At 36.9% G+C, this 23,010-nt stretch overlaps 3 protein-coding genes across 3 annotated transcripts; all 3 read left to right on the forward strand.

The window, feature by feature from the left end:
* The first annotated feature begins 1,629 nt into the window (after nucleotides 1–1,629).
* On the forward strand, nucleotides 1,630–4,871 carry LOC145903404 (KICSTOR subunit 2-like). Its single transcript, XM_082991488.1, has 8 exons — nucleotides 1,630–1,798; nucleotides 1,980–2,144; nucleotides 2,426–2,623; nucleotides 2,890–3,002; nucleotides 3,155–3,320; nucleotides 3,724–3,951; nucleotides 4,110–4,273; nucleotides 4,444–4,871. The coding sequence occupies exons 1-8, from the start codon at nucleotides 1,655–1,657 to the stop codon at nucleotides 4,574–4,576; spliced, it is 1,311 nt and encodes a 436-aa protein (XP_082847614.1). The 5' UTR covers nucleotides 1,630–1,654; the 3' UTR covers nucleotides 4,577–4,871.
* A 184-nt stretch (nucleotides 4,872–5,055) lies between these two features.
* LOC145902732 (uncharacterized) lies at nucleotides 5,056–11,348 on the forward strand. Its single transcript, XM_082990827.1, has 19 exons — nucleotides 5,056–5,196; nucleotides 5,347–5,430; nucleotides 5,672–5,769; nucleotides 5,826–5,980; nucleotides 6,067–6,280; nucleotides 6,378–6,502; nucleotides 6,590–6,674; nucleotides 6,741–6,868; nucleotides 7,204–7,309; nucleotides 7,688–7,776; nucleotides 7,847–7,904; nucleotides 8,001–8,037; nucleotides 8,122–8,247; nucleotides 8,344–8,457; nucleotides 8,642–8,849; nucleotides 8,994–9,208; nucleotides 9,597–9,773; nucleotides 9,962–10,148; nucleotides 10,371–11,348. Exons 1-19 carry the CDS (start codon nucleotides 5,056–5,058, stop codon nucleotides 10,703–10,705), a joined length of 2,682 nt encoding a protein of 893 aa, XP_082846953.1. The 3' UTR covers nucleotides 10,706–11,348.
* Nucleotides 11,349–12,418: 1,070 nt separating this feature from the next.
* LOC145903400 (copine-8-like) lies at nucleotides 12,419–22,628 on the forward strand. The gene is made up of 16 exons (XM_082991485.1): nucleotides 12,419–12,570; nucleotides 13,664–13,704; nucleotides 13,872–13,918; nucleotides 14,074–14,177; nucleotides 14,233–14,272; nucleotides 14,532–14,608; nucleotides 14,817–14,984; nucleotides 15,260–15,406; nucleotides 15,709–15,784; nucleotides 15,896–16,011; nucleotides 16,336–16,456; nucleotides 16,950–17,057; nucleotides 20,068–20,195; nucleotides 20,584–20,744; nucleotides 21,092–21,165; nucleotides 21,588–22,628. The coding sequence occupies exons 1-16, from the start codon at nucleotides 12,458–12,460 to the stop codon at nucleotides 21,786–21,788; spliced, it is 1,722 nt and encodes a 573-aa protein (XP_082847611.1). The 5' UTR covers nucleotides 12,419–12,457; the 3' UTR covers nucleotides 21,789–22,628.
* Nucleotides 22,629–23,010: the final 382 nt, after the last annotated feature.

Here is a 23,010-nt window from a genome sequence, read left to right on the forward strand (position 1 = left end):
CTGAAACAAAAATTCAAGAAAATTTTCGACTAGAAACAAAAATCCGCATGAACAGCAAACTTGATAACTGCGTATATATATCTGTGTATGACCTGTTTCCTGGTATAAAACACTATAAAATACTTGATGTATTTGTGTAAAAATGTTTTAGTTAAAAAGGCAATTCACAATGTCCAACAGGTACTGCACTAACTTGGTAAGTATAAAGAACTTATATCCTACCTTTCAGATACACGTGAGCGAAAAGTCCAACCAAAACCACGTGGACGGCCTCAATCGCCGTAGCGTCACCGAGTGGCATCATTGTAACGCTAAACATAAACGAAATCATCGACACTGTCGAAATCAACGAAGTGAATATCACTAAAATGTCAGTATTTCGATGTCGAAAACCAAAAAAATCTTTTGTCCGGGAATACACGGGTAACATTGTCCAAAACTGCATGACGTAACGTAAAAGCAGAACCTCCCCAGCGCTGGCGTCATGCAAAAATCTGAGCAAAATGGCCGAAGCAGCCCAAGCTGCTGCCGACAGAAACGCCAGAATAAGTCCCAATGTTGACGAACACGTTTTCTTGCAAGTTATGTCCGTTCCGACACTCTGTGATGTTGTGCTGCTTCCCATCATAGCTTTTCCCGAACAGTGCAAATAGTTGTTCGGTCCGAAAAATTCAATTTCGGTAATCCCAAGTATTTTAGTTAAGTTTATTTGCCACCAAGTTTTTGTGACATCATACAAATCCTTTTTTTAACTTGAGAAAATTATTCAGGAACAACGTATGAGCGCAATTGAATACTTATCAGTCTGAAGAAAATGAGAAAATAAGTTTTAGCTATATCTTTAGTTTGTAGCCTTCACTACTGTGATAACCACCCAATGTGCTAGCTTTCTGTACACCTTAGACATATTTATCCATTCATATGGACTTGTACAACACATTTTATATGTTGTCCTGCAAAAACGACTCACTGACTTCTTCCTCTGCGATTAGAATAGCTTACCTATACCATATTTATTCATGTTACCAGTCGGCATATCCATGGCCGTTCACAGAATACAAAGTAATCAAAACCAACGACACATTCAACTGGAAGTAAACAATTAGATTTGCAGTTTTACCATGTGCACCGCATGACACAAAATAAACAACCACCTTACTGATAATTGTTGTAGCAGCCACCTATAAACTCTTATTTTGTAACCAGACACAAAAGACCTGAGCTCGGGCCAACCCGGTTCATTATCCCGGTTAATCTTTAACTAGTTTAGAGAGAAGTAGTACCTATTTTAGAAATTAACGCTTATACTTGCAGGCATCTGCTTTTGTACATTCCATTGCACAATAAAATATGTTGAGGTTGTACTACTAATATTTGAAAATGTTTGTTCTCGGCATCTGTCGATCGGTTATCCGATACTTCATTAAGTAGTTTATTTTTCTTTTCTCATGCTTTAACTGGGTCTTGTAAAAAATAAGACAAGTTTGAAATGTTTTCTTAAGTTTATAGTACTGCTAAAATTCCAAACAAATAAAAGTTTTTTAATTATTGTAAAAACAGTTGCTTGCAAGGGAAATTCCCTGGTTTGCTTTGACTAGTGTTCTTTGCTGTTGCTTGTTGTGAGTTCATTGTGTTGTTCCGAAACAAAAACATAATGGGTGGTGATGCCGACTCAGAAGCATTATCAGAAGAGAAATACTTAAAAAACTTTTTTCAGCTGCTAAGCACGTTTGCGTGGGATAAAGCAAAAGAATACGTCGAGAAAAAACCGAAAAAGTTGATTCCCGCTTCACTGCAGGTATTTTCGTTATCAGATTGGAAAATAATGTTGTGCTCTCAGGAAAAAACTCAACACAATAATATACCAAATACGTGGACTTAAACGCGCAATGCATTTTGCAAAAAAATAATCTGCATTATTGTGTTGTAAACATTTGAGTATATACTAAACTAATTATAAAAATATTTTCCTAATCCAGGTGACTTTTTCAACATTGGCACAAAATGAGAAGATTTACTATTCCTTGGAGTTTCTTGAGCAGCGATCATGGTTTGGCAGAAGAGACCCACTTAAAAATGCCTATTCCACATTGCAAAGCAACTTTTTAACTATAGACAGACAGGAAGGGCAAGCATTTGATGATGTATGCGTTTTAAACTCTTTACTTGTAGTGTTTGTTCTATAATTCTTCAAAGAAATTTTTCTTTGGATTAAATTCACCCTTTGGCATATGAACATGTTTAGTAACCGAAACGTCGTCCGAACTAGTTTTCTTTTTTGCCAAAAGACCCTTTAATTACTAAATGTTTGGTAACCGTTTTGTGTAATTTTGGGACTGGAAGAAACCTGTTTTCACTTCTGTTAAAATAAGTTGTTTGGCAAACCGACTTTATCTACTTTCACTAGTTTTATGTTATGCTTTAGGGAGAAAGAACACTTCTGTCCATTGTTTGTCACCAGTTGTCCGACTTTTGTGCAGCCAGACTCGAATGCATTAACATGTACATGCAAATACCAAAGTCATCGCTCATGCAATCTACAGTGTCTGTGATTGATGAAGTGAAAGTTCTGCTTGATTCATATTCAACAAAGTTTGATTGTCCTGTTTTAGGTGACCTCAAAGTGAGTGTATTATTAAAGCTCCCAATTGTTAAATGCAAATACATTGAAGCAATAAAGACAATAATGATAAATGAGTTGCATAGTTCAATGAATGGAAGATCGAATTGAATTAAGCATTACTTTATGTATAATTAATATTCAAATCACATGCGAACATCCTTGTATATGACATGCTACAATAGTTGTTGAACTATTTTGCTTTTACTTGTGATGTACCATTCCCATTGTATTCACAAAAGTCTTAAATTGAGTCTTGCTCTTTCCAGGAGTTGTTTATTGATGAGATGACAACAATACTTTCCTTGTACCAAGCCTGTGAATGCATTTCCGACTGGTCGTTTGTTGGTTCTGTTCAATCACTCCAAGAAGTCCATATTGTGTATGTATTGTTGTAGTTGTTATGTCGGATTCTTTGGTTTATTGTTTGCAAAATAATTTAATGTTTTTTTGCACTGAAATTGGTGCCTGTTTAATTTGTTGTATTTTTCAATGCTTCACATTAAGTGTTATCAGTAAAAGTTTCTTTTGTAGGCTTGATAAATGGAGACCAATATTGGGAAAACACCAAAACAGTTCATTTCGATCTGGATTCTTTGGTTTTGGAGAGCGAACTTCAGTCTCCACTTTCACACTTTATTCATGGATTGACAAATTTTTCAAAGCTCTTGTATCCAAATTCACTTTTTACTTTTATGAAGTAAGTTACCAGAGGTTGCGTTCTTTTGATTAAAGTAACGGTCATAGATATTTGCACCCTATTATGTGTCTGTCCTTCTGCCATATTGTAGACTTCAGTGTTCAAGCCAAATATAATAGCATGGTTCCCAACATGAAGTTAATTTTAACCTATAGGAGTTTTAGAGGACTGGTAACACAGTTAACATATGATGTATGCTAACAATAAACTGTTGGGATGGGGTAAATTGTAATTACCCAATCATTTTTTGCTGTTATTATATTTTTAGCACTTACTGACATGAAGGATTCATAGCTTTTAAGTAGTAAACGAAAGATTTTGTCAAAACATTTAAGGCTATCATTTTCCCATGAATTTTTTAGTTTGTGCAGTTTTTGCTTGAATACTTTACTATTACTCACAGAACATGAGCCAGTCGGCTTCCAGGAACGACGAACTGAAGTCTGAATTAAAAAATGGGCTTTCCAAAGTCAGCTACGATTTTATTTCAAAATCGCTTCATTTTGTCCGTAAAAACGACGTGCTTTCAATTCATTTGTTGCTCGATACGAGAGAACATCGAATTGTACCAGAGACCGGATACAGCTTTCCAGAGCTATCGCAAAATCCAGAAATCGTCTCTCCAGTAGAGGTAGATCTTTATTCAAACAAATTGTAATTAGTGCGAAAGATGTTTCGACAATCGTTGTATTACCAATGGGGAACATTTAGGGATTTCATATAAATTCACTCCAAGTTTTAACAGGAGTTTTTTATGTCATGATACGAAATCTCGGTGTTTTAATGCAGGATTTTACTTGCGTCTTAACACTTCCCGAATCATCCCCTATCGATCTTGCGCCAATCAAGCCACTAATTTACGAAAAAGCAGAGGAATTTGAACAAGAAAAAGTCGTTTCAGTACAAAGTGGCGTCAGAAAAGGGACTAGTTTTTGTGCTCAAGTGGATAAAAAGTAAGTTTGTGGATGTCTTTATTTAGGAAATATGTCGGCACAAAAATAACAGGTTAAAGTTTATCAATTTTTTTCTATGCCAAACAGCCTGAATCCTCACATTCAGAGCAAAATTGTAGTGCGAAAACTATTGCACAATGTTACAGTTCTTTGGCTTTTCTGTTTTTCAGAATCTTTTTCGTCGTAATTTTCAATCAGCCGAGAAGCGAAAAAGACCCCCACGTTGCATCATTTTTCAACGACTTTTTAAGTCATCTGAAACTCAAAAAAGTTGCTTTATTAATTAAGCCGGGCAGCAAGTGAATTGCATTTACGTTAATTTTTGTCAAGATGCTATTTAACTGGGTCGTAACGTTTATGGAATATTTCACGCGAAGTGGGTAGTTTTCAGCAAACCACAAGTTCATTTTCTTGTGTAGAAGATGTCAGTATCGAAGTTTACATTTTACCCAATGCGATGTGGTTGTCGGGATAAACATAAAACATGTCTTGATGTAACTATAGACGCGCACGGAAAGGCAGTTAAAAGACATGTTTACTGTGTCCTTGCCTTTTTGCGACTACACGTTATTCGTTTTGTAAAATAAAAGCATTTCTATTCTTATGGCTTCACCCATGGTATAAAAATTTTACCCAGTAAACGTTACTTTGCAAGCGGTTACCAGGAAACTTTAAAATTGCGCGGAATTGTGACGTATAATACTGGCGGCAGAGTATTTCTGCAAACAGTCGAAAAGGTTCGGAAGGGGAAGTGCTAAGTTTCGCGGTAGGCAGTATACGATATGTCTAGCTATAGCGAACACGCAAGAACATGCAAACGTCACCACATGGATATCATGGATGATTATCTAGCTAGTATTGGTTGCAAAAGAAAACCTATCCCAAAAGATGGTTCTTGTCTTTTTAGAGCGTTTTCCGAGCAGGTACTGTCCATGCATGTTGTAATTAAAATAAACTAGAACTTGTAAAATACCCCTTCTGTTTGCTAAACAAATCTTCAAATGCATAATTTTAAGTTATGAAAATGTATGTTAGAATATGTGTGCTTTATAAATGCTTAATATCTTGTTTAGGCGTTTAAGACGCAAGCTCATCATCTTTACATTCGAGAAGCATGTATTCGCTATATGAAGCGAAATCAACCTGTATTTGAAAATGTAAGTTATGTTTTTCGAAAGGTCAAACAGCATAACATTGTTTTTTAACCTTTTTTATCTCATTTTCAACGTTAACTTTAAACAGAATCTTTGTTTTCCACTATTTAATTTTTGCCAGGTGTGTATGACACACTGTAATTACAGAACATAATATTTCTATTTCAACTACTTCTGTATATTTCGGTGCCGACTAATTTTCCACCTACAACCCTATAATTTCCCACTGGATTATACCTTTCAGTTTGTGGACGATCCTTTTGAAGAGTATCTTCACAAAATGTCAAACCCCAAAGAGTCTGCAGACCAAATTGAAATCAGTGCTCTTTCAAAGATGTACAAGTAAATAAAACACTGCGTATATGTTTAAAAAGATATTTCAATGAGTGTGTTGACAGTTGTGATTTCTGCATTTATGAACGACCCGGGCAGGCAGCAAAAAATGTAACAGAAAATGACTTCAGCACTAGAGTGTATCTGTGCCACTCTGGTCAAAAACACTATGATAGTGTTTACCCAGTGAAATATTTTGACTCTGTTGGAATTTGTCAATGTAAGAAATGAAGGGAATGCACTACACAAAACTGTTATTGGTTTTTCGAAAATTTCTGAAATAAAAGTTTAAATTTTTTGTTCAAGCAATTCTTTACTCAATTCTATTTCAAAATGTTCTGGGAATGAGTAAAGAAGAAGAGAGACGATCCATCAACACTTTCCGAATGCTCTGCAGTCCCACAACGGAGTCACAAGGAAATGATGAAGAGACAGATAAAGATGAGGATATGGAACTGTTGACACCAAGTTTTACCATAAGCTCAATCTATCAACCATCAATTGGAATTCTTTCCCCTGAGTATATACTTAAGAGTGATAAAAATAATTGTTACTTGCAAATTTTTTAAGTTAAGTGAACAAGGCAATTTTGCTTTTAAATCTATAATTTCTTTTAGCACACCTCCACAAGACCAACTTGGCCTGGCATATAAACTACCAATTTCCTTGGATTTTGTTCGGGGTTTAGATCCTTCAGTCTTTCGTAATATTGACTATGACTTTTGGATAACTATCAAGAGAAGTAAGTTCAAAACATGAACCTGTAACTTTCTGCATTAGTCTGTACCTGCAAATTAAGCATTTTTATTTCCACAAATTGAACATACAGAACAACAATACATACATTTTTCTGTGGCTGAGGGCATGCAGTACTTAATTGGTGATAGATGCCTGGTTGTACTCAGCATATATAGGTATTAAAAAAAATGCTTTTGTTGTTCCATATAGGTATATTAAAAATGCTTTTGTTGTTCCATCAGCAAGTCATTGGTCAGTCATGTGCAAGAAGTTTCTCCTGATAATGGACCAATTACAGTTTTTATTGAAGCTTTGGGTGGCATGCACACTATTGCTGTGAAGAATGCAAAACCTTTGGACTCATTCAGTGGTAATATTATGCTTTCTTTCAAAAACTTTATTCTGAACGCAGCTGCAATTACAAATGTAAAATGTTATAAACCATATTTATTTGTAAAGAAATCTTGCTACAAGATTTCGATTCTCTCATGACAACCTCATCAGTGCTTAATTTTTCAGGTCGTTTACTTGTAGTAGATAATATGACATGGCAAATACATTTTTCATTGTAATTATTTCTGAGTGAGCTACAGAAAGATGGCCACTGTTTTGACCTAAAAGGTCTCATCAGTGCAGCTGGTGTGACTTTCAGATGACTTTGCTGACCAACGGCTGAGCAAAGTAATTATTTCCGTTCGGCTTTAGGTTCTTGTAGATCAGATGTGTGGCCAAGTAAATGGAGAAAAAGACCTTTTGGGGAAACACCTTGGAGTTATTCCAGAAGTAGTGGACGAAGATACAGCAAGTCAAGGTGCCTAATTATTTCATTGATAGTTTTATATATTGCCCAATAAAGTCACATGTAACTATATGTTATTTGGCATAATTTCATTCAGCAGTTTTATATTCATATGAATTGTGAAAACAGCAATTGGATGTCAAGCAGACTATGTCCCCTGGCTTGTTGGGTCTTTCAATCTACCTTGTAAGATATTTGTGTAAACTAAAGTCACTCCAAAACACTTATAGGTTACAGCTTGTTAGCATTGTTGTTTCATATTTTCTGTTGTGTAAACTTAGATTGTCTACTTTATGTTCATTGTGTCAATGGCCTGTCTCTTGTCAATTTTGCCTTGGTTTCCTTGTCCTTGGTGTACAGAAATTGTCTTTAATTATTCGCTTTTATCAGAGACCAAGACTCTGTTGATTTCATGTTCAACCAGAGTGGTGCAGAATATGGTCCCTCTTCACAAAAGATAACCCAGAGTAATTTTTCAGGTTGTTTTAATATATTTTCTTATGAAAATGCAAAATATGTGGTGTTTGTGTCAATCTGTTTTTGTGGCAGACTCAAATGGAGAAAGAGGTCATTACTCATCAAAAACTGATTTGTCAAGAAAAGGACAGTAAGTAAAGTGACGGTTTTGTCGTTAATCATTCATGGCCTTCTGATGGCAGATGTGGGCGAAAATATTATAATTGTGATCATCTTATTTTTGCAGTGACGAGTACAGCCCAAAAAAGACACAAAGATTCAAGGTATTAAATTTTTAAATGCAGATGTCACATAACAGTTATTGTGCCGAAAATCATTGTTACAAGTGTTTTTGTTATCACAACCAGGGAAAGACCAGATGGAGCGGAAATCAAAGGCCATCTTCACCTCAACACTCACCACCTGAAATGTGTCAAGGTGGCCCACAGAGCAACTTGCCGGATGACATGTGGGCCGATGGTAGAGATTATAATGCTGTAAGCTCAATTTATACATGTACTCATACTTTTGCTTTTATTGCATGCTTTTATTTTTTACCTTTGTTAAAAAAAAATGTTGTTTGAAAATAGCGTTGCAAATCCAGTTGGGTTGAAGGCAATGACCCTCCAGATGCAACACATGAGAATCTGTATGAGGAAAGTTTTCCTGATGAACAATGGGTTGAAAGTGGTGAATACAATACTGTGAGTGCCTATGCTTGCTTTCATTACAACATTCAGACCTGTGGAGAATTGGTGTCCTTTAGTGGGCATTCTCCACAAATCAAAACATATACTGATAGCATATCAACATAGTGGCCCCTTAATATTGTTTAAATCAAACTGTTTCAGGCCCCCTTTACATACATGTATATTTCCTTATATGTAGATGGGGGAATCGAACGGAAGCACAGAAAGCAACAACACTGTATATCTCAACCCCAATGCGCAGTCAACCCCACCTCAAGATTCAGAGCAAGGTCAAATAGGATACACTGATTGCCCCCCTGGCACACAAGGTGGACAAAATATCACAGAAGAAATGGCAAACATGGGTTTAAATGAATATCAGCAACAAGCTCCTCAAACTGAACCTGGTATGTTGGCTTTCTGCTAGGTGTTTTATTTTTTTCTATGGTTAGTTGAAAATTCAGTATTGGGTTAACAAAATAGTTGAAACACCTAAGTAAGTATTTCAAGCATGTTGGGAATTAACATTTTTTTACCTTGATCTCTCTTAGAGGGTGGAGGGGGATTCCCCCCACAAACCATGGGTGAGTGTGAACCCATGCAACAACATCACCCCTCCACTTCAGGGGCAGTTCTTAATGTTCATCGTCCACCAACCTACCTTCCATACAGCGGAACAGTTACAATGATTGATGCAGATGGTAAAGAGTTGATGCTTGGAGACAATAAGAACCCGTTTCAGTATTTCTACAACCTTGGTTTAGAGGTTAGTTGATTTGTTTAGTAAAGAACATCTGAAACTTTAGCTTGTGACCGAAATGTAATTTTGGGATCGGAACCAAATGGGATAGTTGTTTACACAATATCGTCAACACAGCAACAACCCACCAAGGGGTTGTGTAGAAATGCAAAATAAACAACAAAAAGTTTGACTATCCCTGGTTTAGTATACTGGTCTTCATAAATTGGTTTGCGAATGTTTAGTCAATCAATTACATTGCAATAAAATCGTACAATAAGATAATTACATATACTCTTGACCAAAAATTCTTAAAACCAGGAGGATCCAGTTCCCGAAAACCAATAAGTTAATTTATTGTTGTTTATTTTACGAAAAATCTCATTAAAAATTAATTTTTTTTCGTATTGTTTAGTACTACCGTCAGTTAAGTGGATCAGCGCAGCGAAGTACACCCGTGATGGTTGGAAACCCAAACGTGCCGCAATATCACAACATGGTTCAACAGACGCCAGTGGTGCAGTCGCAACCTGTAGGTTACATGCATGCTGGGACAACACCAGCCCAGTTTGCCCATTCACAAGTTCAACCGGTAAACTGGCAAGCTATGCGTTGATGTCAGCATTTCTGTTGTGTGTGGCTTTCGTAGTTTTATTGACTGCCAAAGATGAACTTTGCTGTCATCAAGAATACTGAATTTTTGACATTTTGCTTTTTGATTACGTTTATCACAATTACCGGTTGCGTGGCATTTTAATAATAATTTTAAACCTATTTTAGCATCCTACCGGTTGCGTGGCAACAATTCCTCATTTCCATCCGGTGCTTTTGCCATCATCCTCGAATCTACAGAATCAATATCAGTCGGGTCGTCTCATCGTTCACGTTCCGCCTCCACATCAACAACCTCCCCAACCCATGCAGATGTTCGCTACCCAACAATCACCGGCAGTTACCATGCACAACGGTCAGTTAACGGATGTTTTAAAGCGTTTGGTTTTATTTTTGTGAAGTGTTACAGTTATTACTCGCGCTTGACAATGTTTGCGATCCAACAAAGGTAACTATGCTTATCGTAAAGGAAAATCCTGAAGCTCTTGTGTTTCTGGGTAGTTCGACAATTGGTAGATTAAGTTTCGAATCTAAATGCTTGCTGTACCTTTAAAACTTGTGTACTATAAATGTTTAGCAGAAGACCCGCGATCGCATGACAACGGTTCTATCGAACAATGTCAACCAGAAGGTGGCGCTGTGCAGCCACATCCCCACGCTCACGACCCAGGAACCCAACAACAGCCGGTCTCTTCGCCCCAGGGTGTAACTCACCCGCCAGCGGGTGGAATCAACACCCCTGTTTATAACCATACACCCTCGTATGTACCCCAACTTCAACCTTACCACACAGCGTCCCCTTACGGTCAAACCCTTGCCGTATATGACCACAACCCCGGGCTCCAAACCCCAATGTACCCACCCAATCAGTCAGTACATTTGCAAAACGCTAGGGGTCATTATCAGGCTTAAAGGCCGACTTTGCTGTCGGGCGTTGTTAAGTGCTGATGTCCGGAATTTCATTTCCTTATTTAAAGTTTCAGTTCATCGTTTGTTACAAATGTAGCTCAGTTTCGACGTCCAACGTTTCTCTTTGTTTTTATGTGTCTCTGGTTTTTCTGGCTGCATTTTACCTTTATGTTTTGACAAATGTTTTTGTTTTGGTTCTTATCTGACCCTGTTGCTGAATATTTGATATTATAGGTATTTTAAGTTTGTAGCATATTTAGTTCCGCAGTCACGTATCTTATTTCTGTATTTTTTCGGCACTTTTTTCCAACGTCGTTTTAATCAGCACTATAGCCTATGTTGTGACTCTTTTATGCTAAACCTTATTTATCGACTGGGTTTCGTGTTGCTGTTTTCCCCTTCTTGTCCTGTTTTTTGTCTGGTGCTGTATCATTATTTTTGGATGAGATTTTGATTTTTCATCGTTTTACACAAGTGCCAAAAGTAGCGCGTCATGAAATATCGTCAGATGAGTTGTTCCATGAAATTCTTGATCAAAAAGTAAATTGTGTTTTTGTCCTAGACTTGTTTTTCATGTGACCTATTCCGTTCTTCTTATTTTGTAATCATTTTTTCTGACTTCAATAAACGACAAACTTATTGTCGAATTCAAACAACTGTATCCATTATGAATCTAAAATATCGACGTAGCCTACGTGTCATTGACATTTGACTGCTGTGGTGTAAAGTGGAAAGCTCGTGATTCCCTGCGATAAACTATGTAGCTCTAACCCTCAATAAAACACAAAACGGTTTGACAGATATGGATTCACGTTCCAAATGACATTGGTTTGTATTTGCGTATTAAGGTTTTGAAAGTCTTAAAAAACGATTAAAAATGGCAACTACAATTTTCTTACTGGTACTTACCGTTCGTGGCATAGCTACGCATGAATTACGATACAACGGCAAAGTAACATCACGTTCAAATTGAAAGATAAACGTTGTTTCGGTTGAATACATGAAACTTTCCATATGACGCGGCAAAATCCCCGCAATGACATCACGACGTTGTGATTTTACACGAAGTTTCCGACTGCATGGGCAACATCCTCACAGCGCACACAAAGCACTTGAATAAACACGGTTGAAGACAAATAAGGAGCTGTCCAAATGTTTCAACGTGAAACGTGCATGCAGTCTTGATTTGCAGGTTAATGTTTATTAAGATCACATGACTGTGACGTATTAGCGCTCGCCGAGGCATGAACACAATAACATTTGTCGTGTGTGTTGCGTGTAGTGCGTCCGTCTATTTATAAGCCACACTGAACTTCGTGCAAAGACGTTGTTAGCTTTGGAAATGAGTGCGTGCGTTTTGTGGCTATGCCTCATTTTTGTGCAGTGATGAAAGACGGAGTAGTTATTGAATAAAATTGGGCGTAGGCTTTGGTTTTGGTGACAGCTCTTGTGTTTGCGTATAAAGAGTAAAAACGAATGTGTTTCTTCGTTGAAACTATAAAAACACCAAGCCAAGAACTGATTTAGGAAAGAGCTATTAATGGGCACATCAAACTTAATGCAACGGAAATACTTTGCTTAGCCAGAAAAACTCAAAAAAGTTTAGTTTGTGCCAACAGTGTTATTCTTTAGAAAAGGTTTAACCTACTATAACCTATTTATATGGTGCTGGGTTACTTTTTAATGGTGGTACAATTGGTTGTCCATTTTAGGTGATTAGCTACAGTAGCATTGACAAGCAGAACAACAAAAAACATGTCTCAGTATGGTGCTGGACCATCTCCCTCGGCACCACCGAGTTTTGGGGGAGTTCAACAGGGATTCAATGCTCAACCTGTGATGGCCATTGAACTCACCATATCATGCAGGTAATACTTATGTACGTGACATGAAACATATTACCAATTTACTGTTTTTTCATATGATTATTTCCTTTTTTAATTTTGTAAGGCCTCTGAATGCTAACACAAAACTAGTTTTTTTTATGAATATTTTTAACACAAACACATGATTTGGAATTTTCTGACATGAGCATCTTCCAACCGATTTGAAAGATATGGGCGGTTTTTAAATCTAGGGGTCCATAAAAAACAAACATAAGAAAAGTTGTTTTCAATCTGGTAAGCAATAGACATCATGTTGTTCTGTGTTAGAAAACAAACGTATATATAGTAACCTTTGAAGTGCATTTTAACATATTCCAACCACCTGTTTCTCATATTAGTGTCAACAACTGTACTTAATAGTCAAGATCGATTATATGCACAATGGAAGTTAAAATTCCTTCGTTACCACAGCTACACATGCCTGACTGCCTTGCAATAACACAAGGTCTAGCCACACCTGTGAGGGTAATATTAATCAAATTAACTGCCCTATTTCTCTTGTTGTGGTGCTGACTTGTTTACCACCAAGAATTTTGTAGTAAAAGTGTTGACCAGTACTATTTAAAGCGCAATGGCTGGACACAGAAGCATTTGTTGGGTGTTAGTCCAATGTGATTGGTGATACATGTATATCATGTTTTGTACAGTTTTGTTTGTGTTGAAAAATGTGCAGTGTTTATGTTAGTGTAAAAAATGTGTTCTAAAAATTATTAACAACAAAGTTGGTACAAATGTAGAGTTTTAAAATTAAAAAAATGGCTTCAGTCTTCAAACCTTTTTCGGCATCAACGCCAGCTACAGTGATGGAACTGGCAGTTTATTGCAGGTTAAATTGCATTGTGTAAATTTTAGGATGAAGTTATTTATCGATAAAAAGTTGTTATGTACGGACAAGCTGTAGCTACATACATGTAGTTTGATCTTCAGTAAAAACATTTGTCAGTAACCTGATATCCTGGTATTTGGTGGTTTTTATTATCCCTCAGGCATTAAACATTTAAATTTAATTCTGTATAACACAATACATGTTACAAAGAAATTGAGGAAAAATTTTAATTTTAGTGTTTTTTTTCAGAAATCTAATTGATGCAGATGTTTTTTCAAAGTCAGATCCAAGTAAGTTATTAATGAGCCCAAAAATAATTGCAAACCTTTGATGTGTGCCACAGATGTCAATTTAAATCTATTAGTCACAGCATACAGTTTGTATATCATAGTATATTGCATTGCAAATTATATCTCCACATCTTTTCCTGTCAAATATTGTAGTATTTACCTTTCAGTGGTGGTTATGTACACACAAGGCATTGGAACCAAAGAATGGAGAGAGGTAGGTCAATATGATTGGGCACACAATAAGTTATGCAAAATTATAGCATGCAGATTTCATTTGGTTTTCTTTCAGGGACTCAAAACTTTTACACTTTCTTCTGCGATACTGGTATGTTGATTCCACTAAAATACAGTTTATTGTTTATTTTTCAGTTTGGACGGACTGAAATTATTTGGAATAACCTGAATCCAGACTTTGTAAAAAAGTTTTTGGTAGATTATTTTTTTGAAGAAAGACAAGCTATGCGATTTGATGTGTAAGTTGTTGATAATTACTAAAGATTGGACGTCTGATTATATTTATATTTGCAGATATGATGTTGATTCAAAAAGTGCCAACCTGTCAAAGCATGTAAGAACTATTGTGTATGGCATACTGAAAAAAAAAATTGAACATTTAAATAAAAACCACATTTTGTAAAAAAAAATGTATTAAATACATTTTTTTAGCAAAAAGGCATGGATTTATTTGCAAATATATTTAAATAAACGTAAAACATAAACATCTGGAACACAGGCTAGCACAACAATATTTTACTGCATATCCACTCAAAGTTTAAATTTGCTTGTTTTGCAACCAACAATATTATGTAAAAACTGCTTTATTTCAGGATTTTCTTGGTCAAGCTTTCTGCACACTGGGAGAAGTTGTTGGAAGTCCTGGAAGCAAGTTCTCCACTCCATTGAAGTAAACTTGTTTTTGTTGATTTTCCCAAGAAAATGCCACACAAAACAGGACATGTTGCTGGCTGTTAGGTCTATTTTGTTTGGTTAACGGACATGAGGCAGAAGAGTAAAGTTTACCCAAAACAAATCCTCAAAACATACCATGCCAAGTCATTGTTATTCCCTTGTACATAAGATATATATAATCAATAATGATTGTTATTTTCCAGGGGAACAGCTACAAGGAACCATGGCCGAATCATTATTTCTGCAGAGGAGCTTGACTCTTCAAAAGATGTTATTTTCATGGAGTTCAATGGTAGAAAACTGGACAAAAAAGATTTATTTGGAAAATCAGACCCTTTCATGGTCTTCTGTCGATGCAATGAGGACAACAGGTAACCAGAGATGTTTTAACTCCAACAATAGTTGGTAGAAAACTAAAATTACATTACAAATCATTAAAAGTTGTCACAAGCAAAAATGCATCAACTGGTTTCAATCGGTAATTATTGTAAAATTAAAGACCGCTCAAAATTCGTGTTGTCCAGTACTAAAATTTATTTTTTATAAAAAAAATTTAATAAAAATATTTTTGTTAAGTGTATTAAAAGATTTTTAAGTAAATAAAGTTCATGTTCAATGCAATTGATACAAGTTACTATTTTTGTAGTTTTACTGTTTGCTACAAGACCGAAGTGATCAAAAACACTTTAAACCCGAACTGGAAAGAGATCGTGGTTCCAGTAAGAACAATTTGCAACGGGGATTACGACCGAACCATCAAAGTGGAGGTTTACGATTGGGACAGAGACGGAGGGTAATATATATTTTACTGCTGGTCTTTCAAGTAGAGTGCTTTTGCTTGCAATGTGCTCTTTTCTCTGTTGGCAGTTTTAAAACTAAGTAATTTTTTACAGAAAAATGTTAAATTTTACAAATGTCAGTTCTTATTGTCATCAGTTTGAACAGAAATAAGGCTAAGAAAATGACAATGGCTTTAACTTTTTTTTTGTGCCACAATAAAAATGCCATGGAAAAACCCGAGAGGCAGAAGAATCGACAAATGACAAAGTTACATTCTTTTTTCACGACTAAAAGTAAACCATTATTTTCTTACAGCCACGACTTAATCGGAATATTTACCACTTCAGTAAACAAGCTGAAAAGGGGAGCTGGCGTGGACAACGTTTACGAGGTAGATCACGTTTCCCCTTTCATGTTGGTTCGGTATTTCAAATTTGTATTTTGTAACAACACGCTTTATGATAAAACTCGATGGATTAAAGCTCTGCAACTTTTATTGCAGTGCATTCACCCAAAAAAGAAGCAAAAGAAAAAGAAATACAAGCATTCGGGTATAGTTAATCTTCTCAGTTGCAACATCAAAAAACAATTCACCTTCCTCGACTACATCCGTGGAGGGTGGGTGCTATTTAATATTCAACAATATGTTGACAGTTAAAACGTTTTTTACAGCAGATGAAAAATAATATTTGTGCCACTTTTGCTGCCAGGCATATCTGCAATTTAAATACAACTGTTCTTCTGGCATGAGTTAACGTGCTTTATTTGTCCGACGTTTCGTCTGCCTCAAAGCAAGACTTTATTAGTGTTTAACTTTGTTACACTTACTATTCTGCAAAATACATTAACGGCTAGAATGATGACCTAATGTTGTCATACATACAACGAGTGCGTTTGATTTAAATCCAGGCCGAAACTAATTTCTCAGTTTTAACGTTGCAGGACGGAGTTGAACTTTGTGGTGGCGATCGATTTTACTGCATCGAATGGAAACCCCCTGCAGCCGTCGTCACTTCATTACATCAATCCCCATCAACCCAACCAATATGCACTCGCTATACAGGCAGGAAATTGTTCTACTGTGATGTATCCTGTATTTTTAGAGATTAAATTCTCTGTACACCGATACGGTGACGTTATCTGTATATGTTGAAGGGTTGTTTTTGGTAACAGATGCCACCGCTTTCATTGGGTATACGATTTTATAAATAGAAATGTCTTACAGTGAATGTAATCTCTTAATGTTCATGCAGTTACTAAAAAGAATAATTTGCCAACCTGTTTTCAAGTGTTCGTTATATTGTCAATCAGCATGAAACATTTGAAACATCACGGTTTGAGTTGTAACAACACCATGCCCTTAGCTCAGTAGAAAACACACCTCACATTTACATCGAAATTTCCCCTGTGGATGATTTCACCATACCACTAATTATCCATCGCATTCAAGTTAATACAACCGCGGAAGATCAGGTGCCCAAGTCCGGTCGGTTGCTGCGCAAACTACCCAACCTACGTCATAGTTGCTAAGGTAATTGACGTGTTGATTTTTACAGGCTGTCGGGGAGATTATTCAGGATTACGATAGCGACAAGTTATTTCCAACATTTGGCTTCGGCGCAAGACTGCCACCTGACGGCCGGGTTTCGCACCAGTTTGCCCTGGTATGTGTTTTTTTATTGGGATTAGCACCTAATCATTTGTGTGTGGTACAAACACAGAAATTGAACAAATAACCTTATTCGCAGAAATTTGTTTTTAGGCTAAATAATAATTTTTTTCACGTGCTTGCTTTTTGTTTGCTTCGCGCATGAAAAAAATGCCGCCCTTCAATTGCAAAAAATACAAAACGCTGATGTGTTAACACAAAAAAGAAAAACATGTAAATTTGTCGCACAAGCAAGATTCGAAGTTGCGCAAACTCTACTCCACTTTTGTCTAAATATACAACGCTGGGTTGGGTATCGGTAACGCAACCGGTGTTTGCGGAAAATTCCACCCCAATTCCCGGTCTTCGTAGTACTTGGAGCGACGATGTGAACTTTGTACACGAATCGCTGCGTATAATACAATCTTCATCAGACCAGCCACAATTAGCAAAGTCCCTATTATTAGCATTGGCGCGGGGGGTATGTTGGACCCGAATAGACCCAGTACAGTTAGGCCCAGACCCAAACTAAGACAGAGCGGGCCAAATAGGGGGGATATACAAGAGGTGAACATCTCGCAGACCATTTTGCATTTTTGTTCAGTGGCCTCAATTTTGTTGGCCATCTTTTGTTGCTTGGCAGCACGTTTTTGCAGTTTTCGCTGAAGCTTTTGACGTTTCCGCGTCCGTTTAGTTTGAGCTTTGAGTTCTTTTTCCAAGTGTTTTCTTCCGTCTCGCATTTTCTTTTGATTCATTTTCCTGAAAGAGAAGCGAACGCTTGACGTTTATGTACACTTTCCCGAGTTAGTAACATTTGAAAAAATTGTCTTTTTGGGGGAAAAGACTGTATGTTAACTATAATTTTCGTTGAGTTAAAAAAGACGTGTATTTAAACTTAATTGTTATACTGTATTATCGCTCATATTAATTTCATTAATGGCCCGCGTATGTTTTATGTAAAAAACGTTGCGATATACGTGTTGTTTATCCCACCGAAGTTTCTTCGAGGACTTCTTCGTCTTTTTATCTTTCTTTGCCGGTTTCTCTCGTTTCGCTGCCGTGGTAGCCGCACTGTGTCGAATACTTTGATCAAGGGAAAGCCCCTTACTTTGGATCATTCTTCTAACTAGAAAGGGTTTCGCCATGAACTTGACAAACTTCTCATCCTCGCGTCGTCGTCTCGCTTCCTGAATGCTCCGGATCGTTCTTTCGTATCTTTCCAAGACGGCAGGGTCGGCCATTTCAATCGAAAAAAAGGCTTTAAATTTCTTATAAATCTGGCCTGTTACAATTTGCCAAAAATACTTTAGTATATTCAGGTAATCGCCACAATCTTCCTGTCGGAATACGAACATTTTTCTCGAAATTTAAATTTTTCTGAATGAAGTTTATCGTGATTGATTATTTTTTAATTTCGAGGTGACAAATTCGAAACCAAAATAGCGAAAAAAGTTGTCTGTCCTGTATATTACCAAATATTGAATCGTAAGCATTTACGTTTGACCTCTTAATTTTGCTTCACTAAATAACTCCACAAAAATACCTTTCGGGAACCTGTGTACATAGCAACTGACACCTCACAACTGACCTGCCGCAGTTTTTGTGGAGTTTTTGTGCAACAGACTCCTCAACGCCAAACCGGATTGAGTGTAGCGATGGTGTTTGCACACGGAGTATCAAAAATGTACATTGTTTGTTGCGTAATTTGTAAAAGTTTAGGTTTGAGTTTCGGCTCCCCGATTGCTTTAAAAGGTGACGATTGCGAAATTCGCACACGATGTCAAACTTAAACAAAAGCATGATGTGTTGACAGAAATATGTCAACTTTATAAATTTTAGTTTTAGGATTCAAACAAATGCTTGTTTTAAGAGAACAAGACTAAATCTATAAGCTGTGCAAACGTTTTAGTGTCTGATACGACGGTCTCTTATATTCCCTTTTAAATTGCGCGCAGTATCCAGGTACTTTGCCTCCCTGTTCAGATAACTTTATTTTGGCACGGCGTGTATGACATGGCGGACTCCACTGATACTTGTTGGGCGCAATAAACATGAACCCTCGTTCGTGCATAATTTAACCACCCCTGTCATAAGCACGGCGTTTCGGCGCTAATTTAACAAATCGCTGCAGAGAGGGTTGTGGCTAATTGGTGCAGCAACAAGCGTCACCAGTCACACTACTCTCTGAACTGAAACAATATATTCCACCAGCTTGCTGTTATAAAAGTGGAAAGCCGTTGCGCTCTACATGTTTTTGTCCATATTGCTTGTTCCGAGTATTTTGTATTGCAAGATTTGAGATTTTTGAGAGTTTCTGCGTGAAATGAAAACATCTAAAGAAACAATTAAACAACTTAACCAATGAAACGGTGTGGGATAAGGCATGCAGGAAAAACTTTGGGCGACTTTTTTTTGCCAACACAGGTTACACCCACAAAAAAACTGTTAATGCATTAGAATGTATTTTTGTGCTTTCTGCTTCTTCGTTGTGTTATTGTTTCCAAGTTTTTGGCGTCGCTGGCCTCGTTAAATTTTCAAGGAGGTTGCACGTGGTTTCGGTGACTCAGTGTTGCGTAAACCGTGTGGTCTCTTTGTTAAAATATGCAAAACTTTTGTAAACAGATATAGCACAAATCCCCTCCTCTTATTAAGAACACCTTATTTTCCGGCCCTTCCTGGGTCTTAGTAGTGGTATTTAACCTGAAAATCAAGAACAAGAACCACACGGTCCTGTGCAAACAATACAAAATCATATATTTTTGTTGCTTTTCCGCGTAAAAATGTTTAATGCCTTCGTAAATTCGGTTTGTGGCTGGCTTTTATGGTGTCTGTATACATATATACAAAGTATCTTGTAAAATGTAAATGAATGTTATCATGAGAATCAGTGGAACTGTGGTTTCTTTATCAGTTGACACGTGAACAAACGTCAACATTTTGTGTTTAGTTGTCAAACAATTCTGTAAATTAAAGTTTGCTTCGGAAAATCGCGCGTTCTGTTTTAACCAAATGCTTTTTTGCGTCAGAACTTTAACCCTGGAAACCCAAATTGCTTCGGAATTCAAGGAATAATGGAGGCTTACCAGTCGAGCATCAGGTCTGTTCAACTGTACGGTCCAACTAACTTTTCTCCAATCATCAACAGCGTGGCAAGGTAATGGAACCACTTTAAACAGCAATGTGCGCCGTATTTCCTTTTGAGTGTCCTTCGAGGAAAGTTTAAAATACCAATATTATGGCTGTCCCGTTACTTACACGAGTTAAAATACTGTGCTCCGTTTTTGTTTTAAAGAGGTATAAACGCCAACAAGCCAACCCATAAGGCTACCAAACAAAAGCGATAGTAATATTATTACTATCGCTTTTAACAGTTAGTTGACAAAGGAACAAAAGAACCCGAGCACTAAATTAGCCAGTAAACAAAAACTAGTTTCGCTTTCACGTATGGATTTGACCAAAAAATCTGGACAAATATCCTGCAACCGATCGATATCGGGTTCGTATATCACGCACAACAGCTAATGTTGATTCTCTGTTTGCAGCATGGCTTCAACTTGTCGGGATGCATCTCAGTATTACGTGTTACTCATGATAACTGATGGTGTGATTTCTGATATGGCAGCAACCAAGGAAGCGGTGGTTAACGCCGCCAGACTTCCGATGTCCATTATTATCGTTGGCGTTGGACCGGCCGAATTTGACGGTATGCCGAATTATCACTGAAACTAAATATAAGTTTGCATTATAAGTTCAACGTTGTCAGTAAGCGCCAACCCAAGATTTTCTGCCTTTGGTTACGTTTTTCTAATTAAGCCACTGTTTGGTTTAATTTACATTTATACTTTTAGTGGGCTTAACATGCACCGACTTTCCTTTACGAAAATAAGTGTCGCAGATGTGCTGGTTTGTCATTTTGGCGATTAAATTATGATATCGGTTTTCGCACCCTGCACACGAATCATTACGTCACTGTCTAACAAAGGGACGCAGCGTATTTATCGATGTTTTGCGCCACCCCGTAGTTTCTCTAATACATTTTAATACTTGCAGCAATGGAGGAGCTCGACGGCGACACCGTGCGGGTATCGTATCGAGGGGTGGACGCTGAAAGGGACATAGTTCAGGTGAGCCCACAAATAATTAATATACCGTAACTGGCACTTGGGGTATACTGTGTATAAGAGTTTGAACACTTTTGTGGTTTAACCAAAAAAATATATGTTTGCTTTGTGTAATTTATGTTTTAATCAAAAAAATTAGAATTTTTAAATTCATTATCAATACTGGATCATATAAGTTTAGTTTCTGTAAGGAAATAAGTGAATATAGATGTAAAACTATTGGGATACGAGAACAATAAAAGGTTAAGAATCACTAACCTATTAAAAGACGATTTAAATTAGATCACTGACTTGTGATAACCACCATACTACTATTTTATATAGGTTTACCGCTAATAATCCATAATTTGTACTGTGCTGTGATTATTTTAAATTGCTAAACTTTTTTGTTCCACTTTATCCAAATACTATTTTATTTATATCAGTTTGTTCCGTTCCGTGATTACGTTGGAAAAGGTGGAAGCCAAATTCTCAGTCAAGCGAGACTGGCAAAAGACGTTTTGGCCGAAATTCCCGACCAGCTTGTTGGGTATATGAAGGGAAAGGGCTTAAAACCGGGGGCACCCCCACCTGCTTATAATCCCGGTGCTTCCCCAGCCCCGCCATATCCAAACCAGGCGTATTGAAAAACTTGGGAGTGCTAATAATTTGCTCTCAACGTTGTCAAAGGAAATTTGGTACGGAATCCTGTGATACACTTTGAGTTTTGACAACTGGATGTTTTCAATGCGGATGATGCATTTTCTGCATTGTCTTTTTACCCAGTCACTGCATTTTTGCTGAATTCTGTTAAAAGACAAAGGTTAATTTTGATACAACCCTCTGTTGCAGTGGTATTTTTTTCAAACACCTCCGAATTACAGTTTTCTCGTGTGATTTCTATGTAATTCATCTATTATTATTATCTTTCTTCCATTTTTTGGAAATTTACCTGCGAACTTGGCCAACAAGCAAGTTACGTCCTTTGAGAAGTTTCTGGCGCAAGCCATTCCACACAAAACACTTGCACTAAACGATGAAAAGCCTACATTGCTCTTGAAGTGCTTTTATATCCTTGCGCTATGCATTGACGTCACAGTTTCATATTTTATATGTTCGCTTGCAAGTTTCCCTGATGATTACTCCCAGTGTTTGTAACAAACTGTATTGTAATATGCGTAAAAGTCGGTGCTCACGAAGTTGCGCGACTACATCGGTACATCAGGATTAAGTAGGCTACATGACTTAAATTTGACAAATCATAGCGCGACTTTACTTCTAACTTTTGTTATTCTGGCTTTTTGTTTGTTCACGTTTTTCATTGTTTTTCGACATTGACTGTTGCAACTTCCAGAGTATGGTGTATTTTTAGAATTTTACGTTTTCGGGTTGTTTGTTATCACAAATCATGTAGTTTGAAGAGAAATTGGAACGTTCCGCCACCCTTCCAAGACTTGGTCTTCTAATTGTGTATCTTCTAATTATATTTTTACGTTTTTGACCTAATACAATAAAGTCTTGTACAGCTTTTGTGTGGAGTTCTTTTTCATCTGCATCTTCGCAATTAAATGAATTTGTGAAGAATGGATAGAAGTGTTGAAAACGTCCATGTTCGTATCTTGTTGTGTCGTTATTTAACAAAACTTAATTTTTATTTGCCTCACGCCACTTTTAAAAATGCAAGGTTTCAGTTCCAGCTTTTCAGGCTATAGCACTCTCACTCATAACACCACTAAAATTATTCGACCTTAAAGCAGAAATATAAATAAGGGGTAATGCTTCATTCAAAAACATCAAGCTGTTAAATAAAACAGATTGCGCAAGTCAATGTCATTAGGTTGTTAGGTAGGGTGATGTGGCTAAAATGCT

The sequence above is a fragment of the Ascidia mentula genome, chromosome 5 (assembly GCF_947561715.1).
Source record: "Ascidia mentula chromosome 5, kaAscMent1.1, whole genome shotgun sequence".
In the NCBI taxonomy this organism is placed as follows: domain Eukaryota; kingdom Metazoa; phylum Chordata; class Ascidiacea; order Phlebobranchia; family Ascidiidae; genus Ascidia; species Ascidia mentula.